General features: G+C 39.1%; 1 protein-coding gene across 4 annotated transcripts in view; it reads right to left on the bottom strand.

The window, feature by feature from the left end:
* Positions 1-22,068, bottom strand: part of pcsk5b (proprotein convertase subtilisin/kexin type 5b) — a 353,408-nt gene that overhangs the window by 180,191 nt on the left and 151,149 nt on the right. For all 4 annotated transcript variants that reach the window (XM_061933203.1, XM_061933210.1, XM_061933218.1 and 1 more), the window contains exon 10: positions 9,752-9,855. In XM_061933203.1, the coding sequence (XP_061789187.1) occupies positions 9,752-9,855 (104 nt within the window). The remainder of the gene's footprint in view (positions 1-9,751; positions 9,856-22,068) is intronic.

Below are 22,068 nucleotides of genomic sequence, written 5' to 3'. Positions count from 1 at the left end.
CTACAGACCCTTGATGATAGATCAGTCTGCTGCAAAATAAGAACAAAATAACAAACCCTTATGGTCTTATCTAATAAAATTATTTCCATGCTTTTTCCTAACCGCTTTGCTTCTGTTTATCCTCTTTAGATACTCTTCAGGTTTTTTGTGTGTTAAAGTTACTTGGAGCACCTCCAAATAATCTGGGCCTGCAGTTAGACTGACGCTGGCCTCTCTCACACATAAAATGTAAATACCATACGGCGCAGTGTTTATCATGATGAAGTGGACTAAGCATTTTCACACAGCAAAAATGAAAACAGAAATAAAGCAAAATAAATCTTATCGGTATGATAAAAACATGATTCCCGGTAAACACAACATGCATTTTTTATCAGCCTTCTTTTGGGGTGGCCCAACAGCAAAATTGTGGAGAACGAGGGTCTCTTGTGTTTCTTTCATTCAAGAGGGCAGCAACAAAGTGGATACTGTGGAGTATAATACTAGAGCAACCAGCACCAAGATACGGGAACACTAAATGTTAATATAATAAGAACCTACCGTATTTTCCGCACTATAAGGCGCACCGGATTATTAGCCGCACCTTCAATGAATGGCATATTTCATAACTTTGTCCACCAATAAGCCGCCCCGGACTATAAGCCGCGCCTACGCTGCGCTAAAGGGAATGTCAAAAAAACAGTCAGATAGGTCAGTCAAACTTTAATAATATATTAAAAACCAGCGTTCTAACAACTCTGTTCACTCCCAAAATGTACGCAAATGTGCAATCACAAACATAGTAAAATTCAAAATAGTGCAGAGCAATAGCAACATAATGTTGCTCGAACGTTAATGTCACAACACACAAAATAAACATAGCGCTCACTTTCTGAAGTTATTCTTCATTCGTAAATCCTTCGTCTTCGGTGTCCGAAGTGAAAAGTTGGGCAAATTTACGATCCACTGGCAGATGTTGGCGTCGTCTGGCGCTGCCTCCTCGTCTTAGTGAAGGTGTGTTCGCCTTCTGTCATCCATTGTTCCCACGCAGTTAGCAGTCTAGCTTCGAATGCCCTGTTGACACCAATATCTAGCGGCTGGAGGTCTTTTGTCAATCCACCCGGAATGACGGCGAGTATTGAATTAAGCGCGTAAGCGTGTCTCTCAATGTGCTGTTATGAGCTAGCAAATATAACAACTACACTACCCAGCATGCAACGATAGTTACGAGCATGCGCGGTAGCCCTGAGAAGCGTTGTATGCTGGCAGTTAGAATGTGGTTATGAGCACGCTGTGAGTAAACGTTGAGAACTCAGTTAACACGCCTCGTCTGCATTATTTATAATTAGACAGACAACACACTTAATAGGAGCCATTTTGGGGTCTTTACATAAACACACAAATGGAAATGAAACGTCACATATCCCAGCATGCACCGCGCGCTTCTTCTACGGGGAAAAAAGATGGCGGCTGTTTACCGTAGTTGCGAGACCTAAACTTTATGAAAATGAATCTTAATATTTATCCATATATAAAGCGCACCGGGTTATAAGGCGCACTGTCAGCTTTTGAGAAAATTTGTGGTTTTTAGGTGCGCCTTATAGTGCGGAAAATACGGTATTTTAAATACTGTGTCAATACTGTTAGACTGTCAATAGCACTCACCATAAACACATTTACAAATGTATTATTATTAGCCTTTATTTAACCAGGTAAAATCCCATTGAGATCAAAGATCTCTTTTCCAAGGGAGACCTGGCCAAGAGGGCAGCAGCAAGGTTCCATTAAAAACAGTAAACAAATACATAAAACATCACATTTACAACATTAAAACTTGCTCACATGACGCATGTGCATACAGACAAGGTAGACTGCAGTCCTTTCACAGAAGCTTTAAACTCATTCAACGTAACTAGGGTTTGAAGTTTAATATTCGATTGTAGGTTATTCCATGCCTTCGGTGCTGAAAACCTAAATGCTTTCTTGCCCAGTTCAGTTCTTACTTTGGGGACGACAAATTGCAGAACATTCATTGAACGAAGATTGTGACTTCCTTGTTTCTTTGTTAAAAGACAAGACAGATACGATGGAGTGATACCCAGAATGGTTTTGTAGATGAAAACATACCAATGATTGAGGCGTCGAGCACATAAAGATGTCCAGTTAACCATTGAGTATAACACACAATGGTGAGTAAGGGGAGCGCAGTTGGTGATGAATCCCAGTGCCCCGTGGTACACACTATCCAGCTTGTGGAGACAACCAGCAGTAGCATTCATGTACAACACATCTCCATAGTCAATAACAGGTAAAAAGGTTGTTTCCACCAATTTCTGTTTCACAGTAAAAGAAAAGCAAGACTTGTATCTATAATAAAATCCCAGTAAAAGTTTCAGGTTTTTTTACAACATACTGAATGTGCTCCTTAAAACTCAAGTGGTCATCAATTAAAAATCCTAAATATTTAAAAGCAGATACTAACATAATTTGTTGCCCATTTCTTGTTAAAATGTTCTCACACAGTGCTGATCTTACAGTTTTTGATGTGGTAAAGAGCATACACTTTGTTTTCTCTGCATTTAAAACCAGTTGAAGATAGCAAAGTTGTTCTTGTACTCTGTCAAATGCATGTTGTAGATATTTAAAAGCCTCAGCAAGAGTGGGGGCTGTGCAGTATATGACAGTATCATCAGCATAGAAATGGAAAGTTGAGTTCCGAATATTCTGTCCAAGATTATTTATGTAAATAGTGAATAATAAGGGGCCCAACACAGAACCTTGACGGACACCCTTTTTCACTTGCAGTACGTCCGAGGAGGAACCTTCTATCTGAACAGCCTGAGTTCTACTTGTGAGGTAATTTGCAAACCATCCAACTGCTTGCTGAGAAAAACCAATAGCTGAAAGACGTTTGATTAAAATGACATGATCAACAGTATCAAATGCCTTTGAAAAGTCAATAAAGAGGGACAGACAGCACTGCTTCTTGTCAAGAGCTTCAGTTACATCATTTATAAATGTACAGTTAAAGGAAAAGCGGTAAAAAAAATGGATGGATGTAGTCATATGTAGTAGTGTGGCCAGAAATGGTACTGCAATCACGGTCAAACTTCTGTAGTCCTCTCCCACTCTCCATGACTGAGGTTGCCAGATACACAGCCGAATCCGAATCCGAATCCTACTCCAAGGAAATTCAAATGGCAATCGACGAGTCCTACGCTGTAAGTTTCTCTTGTTTATGCTTCTTGCAAGATGGTTTACCAAGTAATAATGCCACATTTTACTAATGTTGATTAGCCAAATGTATTTGTAAAGTTACGCAGCAATATTTTAGTTGGGAGTCGGGACAGATTGTTGGCATTACCCTGCTAAAATGTTTAGTTTGACCGCACAGACCACCATCGAAATATATTATATATAATAATTTTAGGGACGCCGATAAATGCTTTAAAATGTAATATCGGTTTCAAAAAGTTAAATTTATGACTTTTTAAAATGCCGCTGTGTACACGGACGTAGGGAGAAGTACAGAGCACCAATAAACCTTAAAGGCACTGCCTTTGCGTGCCGGCCCAATCACATAATATCTACGGCTTTCACACACAAGTGAACGCAAGGCAGACTTGGCCAACAGCCATACAGGTCACACTGAGGGTGGCCATATAAACAACTTTAACACTGTTACAAATATGCGCCACACTGTGAACCCACACCAAACATGACAAACACATTTCGGGAGAACATCCGCACCGTAACACAACATAAACACAACAGAACAAATACCCAGAATCCCTTGCAGCACTAACTCTTCTGGGACGCTACAATATACACCCCCCGCTGCCCCCCCCAACCCCAACCTCCTCATGATCTCTCAGGGAGAGCATGTCCCAAATTCCGAGCTGCTGTTTTGAGGCATGTTTAAAAAAAAAAAAAAAGCACTTTGTGACTTCAATAATAAATATGGCAGTGCCATGTTGGCATTTTTTTCCATAACTTGAGTTGATTTATTTTGGAAAACCTTGTTACATTGTTTAATGCATCCAGCCAGAGGTGGGTAGAGTAGCCAGAAATTGTACTCAAGTAAGAGTACTGTTACTTTAGAGATTTATTACTCAAGTAAAAGTAAGGAGTAGTCACCCAAATATTTACTTGAGTAAAAGTAAAAAGTATGTTGTAAAAAAACTACTCAAGTACTGAGTAACTGATGAGTAACATACACACACATATCATATATATATATATTATATATATATACACACACACACACATATATACATATATATATATATACACACACACCTATATATATATATATATATATATACAGTGGGGCAAAGAAGTATTTAGTCAGCCACCAATTGTGCAAGTTCTCCCACTTAAAATGATGACAGAGGTCTGTAATTTTCATCATAGGTACACTTCAACTGTGAGAGACAGAATGTGAAAAAAAAATCCAGGAATTCATATTGTAGGATTTTTAAAGAATTTATTTGTAAATTATGGTGGAAAATAAGTATTTGGTCAATAACAAAAATTCAACTCAATACTTTGTAATATAACCTTTGTTGGCAATTACAGAGGTCAAACGATTACTATAGGTCTTTACCAGGTTTGCACACACAGCAGCTGGTATTTTGGCCCATTCCTCCATGCAGATCTTCTCGAGAGCAGTGATGTTTTGGGGCTGTCGCCGAGCAACACGGACTTTCAACTCCCTCCACAGATTTTCTAAGGGGTTGAGGTCTGGAGACTGGCTAGGCCACTCCAGGACTTTCAAATGCTTCTTACGGAGCCACTCCTTCGTTGCCCGGGCGGTGTGTTTGTGATCATTGTCATGCTGGAAGACCCAGCCACGTTTCATCTTCAAAGCTCTCACTGATGGAAGGAGGTTTTGGCTCAAAATCTCACGATACATGGTCCCATTCATTCTTTCCTTAACACGGATCAGTCGGCCTGTCCCCTTAGCAGAAAAACAGCCCCAAAGCATGATGTTTCCACCCCCATGCTTCACAGTAGGTATGGTGTTCTTGGGATGCAACTCAGTATTCTTCTTCCTCCAAACACGACGAGTTGAGTTTATACCAAAAAGTTCTATTTTGGTTTCATCTGACCACATGACATTCTCCCAATCCTCTGCTGTATCATCCATGTGCTCTCTGGCAAACTTCAGACGGGCCTGGACATGCACTGGCTTAAGCAGGGGGACACGTCTGGCACTGCAGGATTTGATTCCCTGTCGGCGTAGTGTGTTACTGATGGTAACCTTTGTTACTTTGGTCCCAGCTCTCTGCAGGTCATTCAGCAGGTCCCCCCGTGTGGTTCTGGGATTTTTGCTCACCGTTCTCATGATCATTTTGACCCCACGGGATGAGATCTTGCGTGGAGCCCCAGATCGAGGGATATTATCAGTGGTCTTGTATGTCTTCCATTTTCTGATAATTGCTCCCACAGTTGATTTTTTCACACCAAGCTGCTTGCCTATTGTAGATTCACTCTTCATAGTCTGGTGCAGGTCTACAATTCTTTTCCTGGTGTCCTTCGACAGCTCTTTGGTCTTGGCCATAGTGGAGTTTGGAGTCTGACTGTTTGAGGCTGTGGACAGGTGTCTTTTATACAGATAGAGTTCAAACAGGTGCCATTAAGACAGGTAACAAGTGGAGGACAGAAGAGCTTCTTAAAGAAGAAGTTACAGGTCTGTGAGAGCCAGAGATCTTCCTTGTTTGAAGTGACCAAATACTTATTTTCCACCATAATTTACAAATAAATTCTTTAAAATTCCTACAATGTGAATTCCTGGATTTTTTTTCACATTCTGTCTCTCACAGTTGAAGTGTACCTATGATGAAAATTACAGACCTCTGTCATCATTTTAAGTGGGAGAACTTGCACAATCGGTGGCTGACTAAATACTTTTTTGCCCCACTGTATATATATTGATATATACAGTATATAATTTATATATATTTTTTTTGCCGTTTTTGTTTACATGTTAATAGTGTTTTAATGAATATGCATGCATGTTTAACACATATAGATTCCTTTCTTTCATGAAGACAAGAATATAAGTTGGTGTATTACATGATTCTGATGACTTGCATTGATTGGAATCAGACAGTAGTGATGACAAACGTCCACGTTTTCAAATGGAGGAGAAAAAAAGTTCCTCCTTTCTGTCTAATACCACATGAAAGTGGTTGGTTTTTGGCATCTTATATGTCCAGCTTCCATATTCGTTTTTATACACTTTACAAGAAATACATTGGCGACAAACTCCGTAGCTTGCTAGCTTGTTTGCGCAGGCTTTCGGAGACTCTTATTTTGAAAGCGCAGGCGCGATGGAGCAGCACTTTTATTGTGAAGACAGGAACTGTGCAGTCAGTCTTTAGGCTTTTGACAGGGTGTACGGTTGAAATAAAAAATGGTCTTTTTTCCTTCACACTTTTGATTGATTGATTGGAACTTGTATTAGTAGATTGCACAGTACAGTACATATTCCGTACAATTGACCACTAAATGGTAACACCCCAATAAGTTTTTCAACTTGTTTAAGTCAGGTCATGTGACCCCTGGCTCTGTTTGATTGGTCCAACGTCACCAGTGACTGCATCTGATTGGTGGAACGGAGTGAACGTCACCAGTGACTGTATTTGTTGAAACGCAGGCACTATGAAGGTCTGTCTGACAGACCAAAACAAACAAAGCGTGCATTAACAGATCGATAAAAATTAGTAGCGAGTAGCGAGCTGAATGTAGATAAAAGTAGCGGAGTAAAAGTAGCGTTTCTTCTCTATAAATATACTCAAGTAAAAGTAAAAGTATGTTGCATTAAAACTACTCTTAGAAGTACAATTTATCCCAAAAGTTACTTAAGTAGATGTAACGGAGTAAATGTAGCGCGTTACTACCCACCTCTGCATCCAGCGGGGCATCACAACAAAATTAGGCATAATAATGTGTTAATTCCACGACTGTATATATCGGTATCGGTTGATATCGGAATCGGTAATTGGATGGCATCTGTTTGTCTCGAGAGACAATAGAGTTTTGCGCTCAAATGTCAATTCATGTGCAACGCCTGTTGTGACTATATAAGCCAATTCTTGACAGGCATGCTTTGTTGCAGTTCCTGCATACATATTGTATTGTTGGTTGATTCAGTGGGGGTGTGACTGTTCGCTTTCTACGTTCATGCTTCTCCTCCCACTGTCTTACTCTTCTTAAGTACGCCCTCCTTCACTAACTTCCTCCATTTCCCACGTTCAGCTGAAGAAGCTTCCCAGTTTAATGGGTTGATTTCACTGGCCTTCATATCACGCTTACACACATCTTTAAAACGAAGGACAGGTCTTCCCACAGCCCTTGTTCCAGAGGCCAGTTCTCCGTACAGGATGTCTTTTGGAATGCGAGTGTCATCCATTCGACTTACATGGCCAAGCCATCTCAGACGTCGGTAATTAAGAGTTGGACAATATCGGCAAAAAAGCCATTATCGGACATCACTAATAATAATATATATTATTTATCGCATAGGCCTACTTTGATGGCAAGCCAAGGCCGACAGTAAAATTACCGCCACATTTCGTTCAGCATAACCCCGTGTTGCATCCAACCTGACACACTACATTCTCTTCCATGTACACATCACCATCTTTCAGTGCAGAGTGCCATTCTATGAGCCAACCCACAAAACCACGTTAGGCATAAATCATATAGCCTACTACCATGTCAGGACACAAATTAGAACATCATTACATGTAATGCATTATATTGTGCCAAGCAAATACCACCCCATATGTGCCTGATGCACATACAGTACCAGAAACCGCAACTAATGTTGGAACCTATTTCCTCAGCGTATCAGCATATTGAGAACAAAATAGGCACTGACACTAACCATATCCACATAGGTTTTATTTTTTGGAAAATATACTAGTCATCCAACTGCCTGCTTTCAATGAATCTCTGTCCTCTTTGTGATGTAGGTCAATTAAATACCCCTGCATTTACAATATATAATCACATTTTTATACCCTAAGTCAGTGGTTCTCAACCTTTTTTCAGTGATGTACCCCCTGTGAACAATTTTTTAATTCACGTACCCCCTAATCAGAGCAAAGCATTTTTGGTTGAAAAAAAGAGATAAAGAAGTAAAATACAGCACTATGTCATCAGTTTCTGATTTATTAAATTGTATAACAGTGCAAAATATTGCTCATTTGTAGTGGTCTTTCTTGAACTATTTGGAAAAAAAGATATAAAAATAACTAAAAACTTGTTGAAAAATAAACAAGTGATTCAATTATAAATAAAGATTTCAACTTAAAGTGCCCTCTTTGGGGATTGTAATAGAGATCCATCTGGATTCATGAACTTAATTCAAAACATTTCTTCACAAAAAAAGAAATCTTTTACATCAATATTTATGGCACATGTCCACAAAAAAATCTAGCTGTCAACACTGAATATTGCATTGTTGCATTTCTTTTCACAGTTCTTTTTGACAGACATTTTAGTGAGGGTCAAACCATCACGGCATGGGGTAAACTCTGGGTTTATAGTAATGAATAGAATAGTCGACTTGATTTGATGTTCAGTTTATGAACTTACATTCATATTTTGTTGAAGTATTATTCAATATATTTATAAAGGATTTTTGAATTGTTGCTATTTTTAGAATATTTAAAAAAAATCTCACGTACCCCTTGGTATACCTTCAAGTACCCCCAGGGGTACCCGTACCCCCATTTGAGAACCACTGCCCTAAGTCATACTTGCCAACCTTGAGACCTCCGATTTCAGGAGGGGGCGGGGCGGGGGGCATGGTTGGGGGGCGGGGCGTGGTTAAGAGGGGAGGAGTATATTTACAGCTAGAATTCACCAAGTCAAGTATTTCATATACTGTATATATATATATATATATATATATATATGTATGTACATACATACATATATATATATATATATATATATATATATGTATGTATGTACATACATACATACATACATATATACATATATATATATATATATATATATATATATATATATATATATATATACATACAAGAAATACTTGACTTTCAGTGAATTCTAGCTATAAATATATATATATATATATATATATATATATATATATATATATATATATATATATATACATAAAATAAATACTTGAATTTCAGTGTTCATTTATTTACACATATACACACACATAACACTCATCTACTCATTGTTGAGTTAAGGGTTGAATTGTCCATCCTTGTTCTATTCTCTGTCACTATTTTTCTAACCATGCTGAACACCCTCCCAGATGATGCATTGCTGTGTGGCACGCACAAAAGTGCTTTCATCAAATGCACTAGATGGCAGTATTGTCCTGTTTAAGAGTGTCACAACATTGCTGTTTACGGCAGACGAACTGCTTTACGGTAGACGAAAACGTGACTGCTGTTGTTGTGTGTTGTTGCCGCGCTGGGAGGACGTTAATGAAACTGCCTAACAATAAACCCACATAAGAAACTAAGAACTCGCCCTCCATCATTCTACAGTTATAACGTGATTGGGCAGGTACACTGTTTATATTGTGGGAAAGCGGACTCAGGTCCGCATGGACCTGAGTCCGCCTGAATTTCAGGAGATTTTCGGGAGAAAATGTGTCCCGGGAGGTTTTCGGGTGAGGCGCTGAGTTTCGGGAGTCTCCCGGAACATCCGGGAGGGTTGACAAGTATGCCCTAAGTGTGGCTTAGGTTTAGAGAGTTTGGATTGCACGTACCGTTATAACCAGCGGCATTGGTCTTCCAGTCTGGAGCACTGAGATGTCCGGCTCGGGAAGTCTTTACAATGATGTGCTGAACATCTCTCCAAGTTAGAAGAGGGCTAAAATAAGAAAACATGCAGACGTTAAAAGAGCAAATGAACACCAAACCACAGGTAAATAAATGAAAGCCTGCTTGAAATTGTCATTCAGAGTCGAACAGCAAATATGTTTTGCACATAGATGAGCAGGTCAAGGTTATTCGTATTGATGTCCACACAAAAACGAGAAATGCATTGGATGTGAGCAGCAGGGAAAAACCAGACTATAATAACGATTACAAAGGAGGAAGGAATGAGGATGAAATGACAAGTTTGCCAACATTAAAGTGAGGTGTGAAATTACAGAGCGCGCTCATTGAAGGCTCATTCATCCGTCCCACCCCCCCACCCCCACCCACCGGCCTCTCTGATCTCACGTGAGATCCATTACGGCACGGCAGCCATGTGTCGCAGCTTTGCTTTCAAGTCCCAAACGCAACATTAAAAAAAGGGGGAGAACCAGGAAGTGGGTCGACAAGTTTCCTGGGATTCCCTTGCATCTCATATGCCGGCCAGATGCTCATCCTCGCCATCTTAGCCGATGGCGGCACCCGATATTTTCCTGAGGAAAAAAGCAGGTGAGCAAAGTGGCAGCTGAGCATATTTTGTGGGGCTCACTTGTAACACTATGAGGCTCAAAGTTGGAGGATTACAATGTTGCACATATGATGGTTTGTAATGGTATATGAATATAAGTTTTGATTCTGGAGAAATAGCGATTGCACTGCAAAAAGTCAGTGTTCAAAAACAAGAAAAAAAAAATACAAAAATGAGGGGTATTTTATTTGAACTAAGCAAAATTATCTGAAATTCGGCAAGACTTTCCAAAATAAGTAAAATTAGCTAACCTCAATGAACCCCAAAATACCTTAAAATAAGTACTTTCTCATAAGTGCACTTTTCTTGGTAGAAAAAAAAAGATACCTTTTTGCCCAATATGTTGAAAAATATTCTTAAATTAAGTAAATGCTAGTGCCATTATCTTGACATAATGATACGCGCTTGGCATTACATTATACACTTATACTGAAAACTCATTTATTGTTCTTAATGGAAAGGCAACAAGGCAACCGCTTGTTACTCTCGGGGTCTCCTAGCCGCTCAGGCAAATCATATGGTCTAAAAATGCATTTTTCCATGGATAACATGACATCATCGCGCCAAGTGCGTGCTCTTTCAGTCAATTAGTGCGCATATATACAGCCCGGCCCCCGGCCAAATTTTTTTTTATTGTAATTTTGAGGAATTTATCTGAATGTGCATGAAATATTTCTGTTCAAAAATTGTTTGAAATGTCAAAAGTTTAAATATTAACTGTCAGTTTACTGTACTGTGCCAACTGTACTACCATATGAGTACGTACTTTCTATTGTTTCATTGTAAATAAAACAGCAAAGTCCATTTGGCTGTCATCCGTTTTAATTATGAGACACAATTGTGTCAAAGTCATGATTTTTTTTTTTTCATGCTTGAAGTAAGAAATTATTACTTTAAAAAAGTAGTTTTACACTGGTGAGTGTTGATGACACAGCTTTGCAACAGATGATATTCTAGTTTCAAGCATGTTTTACTCAATATAGGTCATCAAATCTCAGCAACAAGCTGTAATATCTTACTGAGATCATTTAGGACCAAAACCCTTAAAACAAGTAAAACACTAACATAAAATCTGCTTCGTGAGAAGAATTTTCTTATCAGACAGAAAATAAGCAAATATCACCCTTATTTGAGATATTTCATCTTACTTAGATTTCAGTTTTTGCAGTGTGTTGAAGGACAGGAATTCACACTGAGGCGTATTTACTTACATGTGAGTTGAAAAATAAAGGTAACGTTGATCCACGCTGATGTCGGTGCCTCCTCTACTTAACAGCCATACAAAGATAAAACTATAATACGCTATATATATCCATTCATAGATTATATTACTGTAATTTATTTTCACGTAAAAAAACACTAATTTTAAAGGTTTGGTGACCATATCTATGGTGGAAACTTTAATTTCATTTTGTAGTAGTAGTAGCGATTTACTTGTTAATTTACGGAATTCAGTCAACTTCCTTTGTTTTCATTTTATTGAACTGCGCACGCAAGCGACGTCGAGGCCACATTCGGGCCACCTAGGGGCCTGTGCGCGTTTACACTGGAGTCTGATTAAGATCACATTATACTTGCAGTCAGCTGGAAATCTGATTTGGTAAAAATCTGATTTAGAAAAAATCCAATTTGGACCACTTTGGCCTGCAGTCTAAACATAGCCTTTAACATCTTAACGTAAGCTTATTTGTTTACATGCTTTTTTTTTTATTTCTCTTTGCTATTTGTTGTAATGCACTTTTCCACCACGTGTGGCAGTAATGACATTCTCGAACAAACAGAAGAAATCTGGAGTTTAAAGCGCAAAAATTATGACTCAAGCGGCGATGCTGTATTTTCATTTTTTTGTCAGTTTATTGTGTGAATGCTCCAAAGCATAACATTCAAGTCTTTTAACATTTTCCCCCCAAACATTCCCGCTTTTCCTGAAATTTCCATGAAATTCGCATTGAAATGAATGGGACATTCTTCAAAGTTCCACAACTCCCACATTTTTCATCCGATTCACAACATTCAACTCATCCTAGACATTCAAACTACCATTTTTCCATGTTCAACAAATTTCCAGGAATTCCTGGGTTTTTTTTCTAACCCTATGTCCAACTTTTTTCGATTGACTAGTGACCATACTTGCCAACTTTGAGACCTCCGATTTCGGGAGGTGGGGGCGTGGTTGGGGTGGGGCGGGGCGTGGTTGGGGGCGTGGTTAAGAGGGGAGGAGTATATTGACAGCTAGTCATCAAGTCAAGTATTTCATACATATTATATATATATATATATATATATATATATATATATATATATATATATATATATATATACACATACACATACATATTATATATATATATATATATATATATATATATATATATATACACATACATATTATATATATATATATATATATATATATATATATATACACATACATATTATATATATATATATATATATATATATATATATATATATATATATATATATATATATATATATCTACATCCTGAAAATATGCAAACAAAACTGTGTTTAGATAATTGATACTTCAAACTTGCATGAATAAATATTAAGGAATATAACATAACTTGGCTTCTGAGAGTTTCAAAATGTAATGAATAAAATTCTAAAGTTGTTGATAAACAAGCAATTATTTTAATAATTAAATATGTTCATTTTAAATGAATTATGATCATTTAAAATCAATTATTTGAAATATGTTTATTTTAATGTATAATTCTATGGCTGGATGTAATAAGGAGTCACGAAAAAATACAAATAAAAATACAATTAATTTTGATGTTTTTAGCAAAATATAGTAAAAATTTATTAATTTAAAAAAAAAAAATTTAATTAATAAATATATTTATTTTTAGGTAAAATAAACATAATAATACAATTTATCTCTAGTCTGGATGATTTAGTTCTTGTCACCCTGTTGTCCTCCCGTCATGAAAAAAGGCTGTCCTCACTCAGGTCCGCATGGAGCTGGAGGAGGCGTGGCTTCCAGCTCCGGCTGAAAATCGGTAGATTTTCGGGAGAATATTTGTCCCGGGAGAGGCGCTGAATTTCGGGAGTCTCACGGAAAATTCGGGAGGGTTGGCAAGTATGCTAGTGACTGTTGTCTGTGTATCTGTGTTGGCCCAGCGATGAGTTGGCGACTTGTCCAGGGTGTACCCCGCCTTCCGCCCGAATGCAGCTGAGATAGGCTCCAGCACCCCCCGCGACCCCAAAAGGGATAAGCGGTAGAAAATGGATGGATGGATATTTGGGCTTATTGGACCCTAATTAGAATAAAAACTAAGAATCATCTTTTTATATGATGTACTTAGTCCATAAATAACAAAGGTGTACTTCATGTTTAGTGACATGCTCATTCTTATTTTTCCAAATTCCATTGTATGTTATACTCTTCTGACACCACCAGATGGCAGTATAAGTGTCCACATAAGTGGCCATAAGACCCCAATTCAGTAGTGTACACAATTTTGGAAATAAGAGCTAAAAGGTGCTGTCCACGCATGTGGCCAATAAGCCTTTAGAGGTTAAGTCTCCTGTTTAGGTGAAATACATAAAGAATAAAGAGAAGTGGATAAGACAAAAGCTGTGTGCTGCCGTTGTCGGTGGAGATGAAAGCTGAAACGATTAATTATTGCACTTTCCTAAAAATAAACCATGTGAACTATTGAAAGCCAGATATGTTTATGGTTTGCATTTTGTTCCCTTATTGTACCCAAAATGAACCGAGCTACATACCAAACTGTGCTTTAGGTGTACTGTTACATCGTTAAAAGTTAGTATGAAGATTTAATGATCTTTGGTGTAATAAATCTGATGATTATTTGTTCTAAAAATGCTTAACTGTGTAATTCTCCAATAATTAGTCACAACTATCTATCTTTTTGGATGATCCTTAAAAAAATATTTTTTAACTATGAGCTGTGAAAAGTGTTGGATTTGAGCACCAAAAATCATTAATGGGGGCGAAGGCTGGCACTGAGTAATGGTGACCCCATAAATGTTTTATGGTCATTAATTAAAAGTGGAATGGCATCGTTATCTAGGTCACAACAGCCATCTTCTCATAAACAACCCGATACTAATTAATGGAGCGACGCACCAACTGGCAGACGGAAGCACTGCCAGTAGGAGCAACAGCAGAGCTGAGGGTTTAATGTGGGTTCCTCGAGGAAGGAGTAATAATGATGGAGAAAAACGAACAAGGCAGAAGGGGGGAAAATGTACGTAGAAATATGAGGCGCCAACTGTCAGGTGATGCAAGACTAAACTGACTTTAAAATCAAAAGTACATTTCAAAACAAAATGTTTCTCTCCTTTTAAAATATTGGAAACATAAACTGTTGCCATCATAACACCTGTATTAACTATGGCAGCAGGTAAGATCTATCCTCTTTTCTTAAAAACATACTTAAGTGGCGTAAAAAAAACAAGTTGGATGTGATTGAGGTGTTGCAGATGCTTGTCATGCATCTCACGTTTTAACAGCCTTTCAACCGGGAGTCGCTTTATAAATTTGTAAGACATGCACCTGGGGAGTGGTTGATTGGCAACACTAAATGGTCCCTAGTGTGTGAATGTGAGTGTGAATGTTGTCTGTCTGTGTTGGCCCTGCGATGAGGTGGTGACTTGTCCAGGGTGTACCCCGCCTTCTGCCCAAATGTAGCTGGGATAGGCTTCAGCCATCCCTCAGCAATGCTTAAAATGATCAAATATGTTTAAAAAAATGTTGTACATATTACATATTGTTATGAACGTGTCTGCTACTACATTATATATACAAACCCCGTTTCCATATGAGTTGGGAAATTGTGTTAGATGTAAATATAAACGGAATACAATGATTTGCAAATCCTTTTCAACCCATATTCAATTGAATGCACTACAAAGACAACATATTTGATGTTCGAACTCATAAACTTTTTTTTTTTTTTTTGCAAATAATAATTAACTTAGAATTTTATGGCGGCAACACGTGACAAAGTAGTTGGGAAAGGGCATGTTCACCACTGTGTTACATGGCCTTTCCTTTTAACAACACAATTTTTTAAGCTTATCAGGTGGAATTCTTTCCCATTCTTGCTTGATGTACAGCTTAAGTTGTTCAACAGTCCGAAGGTCTCCGTTGTGGTATTTTGGGCTTCATAATGCGCCACACATTTTCAATGGGAGACAGGTCCGGACTACAGGCAGGCCAGTCTAGTAGCCGCACTCTTTTACTATGAAGCCAAGTTGATGTAACACGTGGCTTGGCATTGTCTTGCTGAAATAAGCAGGGGCGTCCATGGTAACGTTGCTTGGATGGCAACATATGTTGCTCCAAAACCTGTATGTACCTTTCAGCATTAATGGCGCCTTCACAGATGTGTAAGTTACCCATGTCTTGGGCACTAATACACTCCCATACCATCACAGATGCTGGCTTTTCAACTTTGCGCCTATAACAATCCGGATGGTTCTTTTCTTCTTTGGTCCGGAGGACACGACGTCCACAGTTTCCAAAAACAATTTGAAATGTGGACTAGTCAGACCACAGAAAACTTTTCCACTTCGTATCAGTCCATCTTAGATGAGCTCAGGCCCAGCGAAGCCGACGGCGTTTCTGGGTGTTGTTGATAAACGGTTTTCGCCTTGCATAGGAGAGTTTTAACTTGCACTTACAGATGTAGCGACCAACTGTAGTTACTAACAGTGGGTTTCTGAAGTGTTCCTGAGCCCATGTGGTGATATCCTTTACACACTGATGTCGCTTGTTGATGCAGTACAGCCTGAGGGATGGAAGGTCACGGGCTTAGCTGCTTACGTGCAGTGATTTCTCCAGATTCTCTGAACCCTTTGATGATATTACGGACCGTGGATGGTGAAATCCCTAAATTCCTTGCAATAGCTGGTTTTTCTTAAACTGTTCAACAATTTGCTCACGCATTTGTTGACAAAGTGGTGACCCTCGCCCCATCCTTGTTTGTGAATGACTGAGCATTTCATGGAATCTACTTTTATACCCAATCATGGCACCCACCTGTTCCCAATTAGCCTGTTCACCTGTGGGATGTTCCAAATAAGGGTTTGATGAGCATTCCTCAACTTTATCAGTATTTATTGCCACCTTTCCCAACTTCTTTGCCACGTGTTGCTGGCATCAAATTCTAAAGTTAATGATTATTTGCAAAAAAAAAAGAAAAGGTTTATCAGTTTGAACATCAAATATGTTGTCTTTGTAGCATATTCAACTGAATATGGGTTGAAAATTATTTGCAAATCATTGTATTCCGTTTATATTTACATCTAACACAATGTCCCAACTCATATGGAAACAGGGTTTGTAGACTTGCAGTGTATATATAAAACGCTGAAGGGTTTTGAAGTTGTTTTGGAAGGCTTTGAAGACTACAATAGTGACTCCCATTACCCGCACCTATCTTTCAAGCGTTTTATGTCATCTTTAAAATCCTAAAAAAAAAAAAAAAAAGAGGTGTTCTTGTCTCTCATAATGACTGTGAACAACAGGTAAAACTTGAAAAAATGTGCAGTTTCACTTTAAGGGCATAAAGTAAAGATTTTTTTGCCTCGAACATCTAATTTTTTTAGCATGCTTAATTGTCACATAAGCTTAAAAAGAAGTTAAGAACTGTTAATAGTCTGTCGGAACTATGCTTTACACAAAGGCTACAGTCACCTAAATCTTATAAACGGTGATAAAGGTTCCAGATTATCTTTAAACTTCTCAAAGCCAAGTCGAGTCCTATTAGCTTCTTGTTCGACCGCAGATAGTCATGATAATATTTATGTGGCTCAACACTGTACCACTCATTTGTTGACACAAAAATGAAGCACATCCTGGAATAGAAACCGACCGAGATGAGCAATGAGCTTTGATGCTGGCATTGCAATCAGATCATCTCCAAGTCCAACAAGCAACATTGCCTCAAGGCCTTCCTGCTTACGAGGTAGCACACAAAGACCTTAGGAGCACTTTATAAGCACGTTACGACAGGGGAGAAAGCCACACAACAGTCGGTTCAGAGAAGTCTGGCTGACGTTAGCTGGTTGATCAGATACGAGCTGATACCATCAGAATTTGTCTAAACTGTTTCCTACTTTGATGCTTCCCTCACGCTGCCTGCATGTGCATGCAAGTTCATCCCATATGGATTTTTGAAGGAAAGAAGAAGAAAAGGCAGGCGAGCAAGATGCAGAGTGTGTAATAATCTTGTTGAGGAAACAGGCTTATGTGCGCAGCCCTGCCAGGAAAATCCAGAATATTTTCTACCGCCGGGATTTGAAGCGGATTATCCGGGTTAAACGATGCGACCTGGGCTGACTCAGCAGCTAATCATGTGATTCGTCGTCTGACCCTGTACTCGGTTCACTAAGTATCGATACAAAACCATATCCGACTCTGGCATCAATTTATAATGCTTTCAATTTAAAGTTCGATAACAGTAAATCCTTTTTATAGATTGATTGATTGAAACTTTTATTAGTAGATTGCACAGTACAGTTCATATTCCGTACAATTGACCACTAAATGGTAACACCCAAATAAGTTTTTCAACTTGTTCAAGTCGGGGTCCACGTTAATCAATTCATGGTACAAATATATACTATCATCATAATACAGTCATCACACAAGTTAATCACAATTATATCATCAGAGAAATGAACATTGAATCAGTGTAGGTCTGACTTGGTAGGATATGTACAGCGAGCAGTGAACATAGTGAGTTCAGATAGCATAAGAACAAGTATATACTCGGGTTGTGAACGATAAACCGATGCGACCGAGTATTCGATTCAACAAGTGAGCGATTGGGCTGCATCGGTAGCAGACTCCTCAATCAATGCGAATAATTCATGAATTCCTAGCTGAATCGGTTATAGAGTCATGGATCGGTTATCGCGAGACTTTGCATGGGTTGGCTAGATTACAATATGCGCCAGCGTCTCTAAAACAACGCGAGAGCTGAAGCTACTCGCCAAACGCGGTAGCCGCCTAGCTAGTATTAGCACGAGTGATAAACAAGGGACAACGCGGAAAATGAAGGAGGAGAACGAAAGCGTCAGTCTGACCGAAGGTGATAATGGACCGAGAAAGATTTGCAACGCATCGGGGAGACAGAAATCCAAAGTGTGGAAAGTTTTTGGGTTTTATTCAATTCTGTTCAACGCCAAGAAAACGGAAATGCTGATTATCGGTCCTGCTAAACACCGACATTTATTTAATAATACCACCTTAACATTTGACAACCAAACAATTACACAAGGCGAATCAGTAAAGAACCTGGGTATTATTTTCGACCCAACTCTCTCCTTTGAGTCACACATTAAGAGTGTTACTAAAACGGCCTTCTTTCATCTCCGTAATATCGCTAAAATTTGTTCTATTTTATCCACTAGCGACGCTGAGATCATTATTCATGCGTTCGTTACGTCTCGTCTCGACTACTGTAACCTATTATTTTCGGGTCTCCCTATGTCTAGCATTAAAAGACTACAATTGGTACAAAATGCGGCTGCTAGACTTTTGACAAGAACAAGAAAGTTTGATCATATTACGCCTATACTGGCTCACCTGCACTGGCTTCCTGTGCACTTAAGATGTGACTTTAAGGTTTTACTACTTACGTATAAAATACTACACGGTCTAGCTCCGTCCTATCTTGTCGATTGTATTGTACCATATGTCCCGGCAAGAAATCTGCGTTCAAAGAACTCCGGCTTATTAGTGATTCCCAGAGCCCAAAAAAAGTCTGCGGGCTATAGAGCGTTTTCTATTCGGGCTCCAGTACTATGGAATGCCCTCCCGGTAACAATTAGAGATGCTACCTCAGTAGAAACATTTAAGTCCCATCTTAAAACTCATTTGTATACTCTAGCCTTTAAATAGCCCCCCTGTTGGACCAGTTGATCTGCCGTTTCTTTTCTTTTGTCTTCTGCTCCCCTTTTCCTTGTGGAAGGGGGGGGGCACAGGTCCGGTGGCCATGGATGAAGTGCTGGCTGTCCAGAGTCGGGACCCGGGGTGGACCGCTCGCCTGTGCATCGGCTGGGAACATCTCTGCGCTGCTGACCCGTCTCCACTCGGGATGGTGTCCTGCTGGCCCCACTATGGACTGGACTCTTACTATTATGTTGGATCCACTATGGACTGGACTCTCACAATATTATGTCAGACCCACTCGACATCCATTGCTTTCGGTCTCCCCTAGAGGGGGGGGGTTACCCACATATGCGGTCCTCTCCAAGGTTTCTCATAGTCATTCACATCGACGTCCCACTGGGGTGAGTTTTTCCTTGCCCTTATGTGGGCTTTGTACCGAGGATGTCGTTGTGGCTTGTGCAGCCCTTTGAGACACTTGTGATTTAGGGCTGTATAAATAAACATTGATTGATTGATTGATTTTATAAGAAGGAAGGGAAGCTCGACAGAAGCCATGCCATTTGTAAATTGTGTCGAGCATCGTTGGCGTACACTGGCAGCAGGTTGAAATATTGAATCTTTGTTACCTACCTCTAGTGTTCAAAACTATGCTCAGGCTGAAATATTGCACTTTGTTGTTACTATTCTGTGCTACTTTTACCTCTGGAGTTCCCATCCTACAATTCAGCCAGACTTTTTTTGGTCCATGTCTAAAAATAAATACATTGACATGTGATTTTGTTGTTCTGTTTTTTTTGCCAGTGCCATAAAGCCATAATGCTTGGGGATTTGGAGTCTTGAATATTAACCGTCAAATCGAATCGTATCGTTCGGAATCGAATCCAATCCAATCGGTCTGTAATAAAAGGATATCGTTTTTGAATCGAATCGTAACCTGTGTATCTAGATGCATATCGAATCGTTTATCAGAGAGAGATGTGCAACCCTAGTATATACATTTGATTATTTACATTTGATTATTTACAATCCGGGGAGGTGGGATGTGGTGGGGGGAGGGTGTTAGTCTAGGGTTGTCGTTGCCTGGAGGTGTTCTTTTAGTGCGGTTTTGAAGGAGGATAGAGATGCACTTTCTTTTACACCTGTTGGGAGTGCATTCCATATTGATGTGGCGTAGAAGGAGAATGAGTTAAGACCTTTGTTAGATCGGAATCTGGGTTTAACGTGGTTTGTGGAGATCCCCCTGGTGTTGTGGTTATGGCGGGCATTTACGTTATGGAAGTAGTTTGACATGTACTTCGGTATCAGGGAGGTGTAGCGGATTTTATAGACCAGGCTCAGTGCAAGTTGTTTTACTCTGTCCTCCACCCTGAGCCAGCCCACTTTGTAGAAGTGGGTAGGAGTGAGGTGTGATCTGGGGTGGAGGTCGAGAAGTAACCTGACTAGCTTGTTCTGGAGGCGGTATGGCGTAGTGGGTAGAGCGGCCGTGCCAGAAACCTGAGGGTTGCAGGTTCGCTCCCCGCCTCTGGACATCCAAATCGCTGCCGTTGTGTCCTTGGGCAGGACACTTCACCCTTGCCCCCAGTGCCGCTCACACTGGTGAATGAATGATGGTGGTCGGAGGGGCCGTAGGCGCAAACTGGCAGCCTCGCTTCCGTCAGTCTACCCCAGGGCAGATGTGGCTACAAATGTAGCTTACCACCACCAGGTGTGAATGAATGATGGGTTCCCACTTCTCTGTGAGCGCTTTGAGTATCTAACAATAGAAAAGCGCAATATAAAATCGAATCCATTATTATTATTATTGGGATGTTTGGAGTCTAGATTTGAGTGTTTTGGAGGTGCTGGGGTACCAGGACACGAAGTGACACAAGCAACAAAATACTTCAGTAGTAACGAATAACTTTTAAAACTGGACTGAACAGCACCAGTTTACTTGAGAAAGATCGAGATCGTCAGAGGAAGCAATATCAAACCATGTTAAACTTCCGATCTAACAAAGGTCTTAACTCATTCTCCTTCTATGCCACATCAATATGGAACATACTTGCAAACCCTCCCGAATTTTCCGGGAGACTCCCGAAATTCAACGCCTCTCCCGAAAACCTCCCGGGACAAATATTCTCCCGAAAATCTCCCGATTTTCAGCCGGAGCTGGAGGCCACGCCCCCTCCAGCTCCATGCAGACCTGAGTGAGGACAGCCTTTTCTTTATGACAACAGGGTGACAAGAACTAAATCATCCAGACTAGAGATACATTGTATTATTATGTTTATCTTACCTAAAAATAAATATATTTATTAATTTAAAAAAAAACAAAAAAAAACATTTTTTTACTATATTTTGCTAAAAACATCAAAATTAATTGTATTTTTATTTGTATTTTTTCTGACTCCTTATTACATCCAGCCATAGAATTATACATAAAAATAAACATATTTGAAATAATTAATTTTAAATTATCATAATAATTCATTTAAAATGACCATATTTAATTATTAAAATAATTGCTTGTTTATCAACAACTTTAGCATTTTATTCATTACATTTTGAAGCTCTCAGAAGCCAAGTTATGTTATATTCCATTTTGCCAAGTTATGTTATATTTATTTATGCAAGTTTGAAGTATCAATTATCTAAACACAGTTTTGTTTGCATACTTTCAGGATGTAGATATATATATATATATATATATATATATATATATATATATATATATATATATATATGTATATGTACGTATG

This window comes from Nerophis lumbriciformis, linkage group LG03 (genome assembly GCF_033978685.3).
Source record: "Nerophis lumbriciformis linkage group LG03, RoL_Nlum_v2.1, whole genome shotgun sequence".
In the NCBI taxonomy this organism is placed as follows: Eukaryota; Metazoa; Chordata; class Actinopteri; order Syngnathiformes; family Syngnathidae; genus Nerophis; species Nerophis lumbriciformis.
The sequence above is the reverse complement of the archived record's forward strand: the minus strand, read 5'-3'. Positions and strand labels throughout refer to the sequence as shown.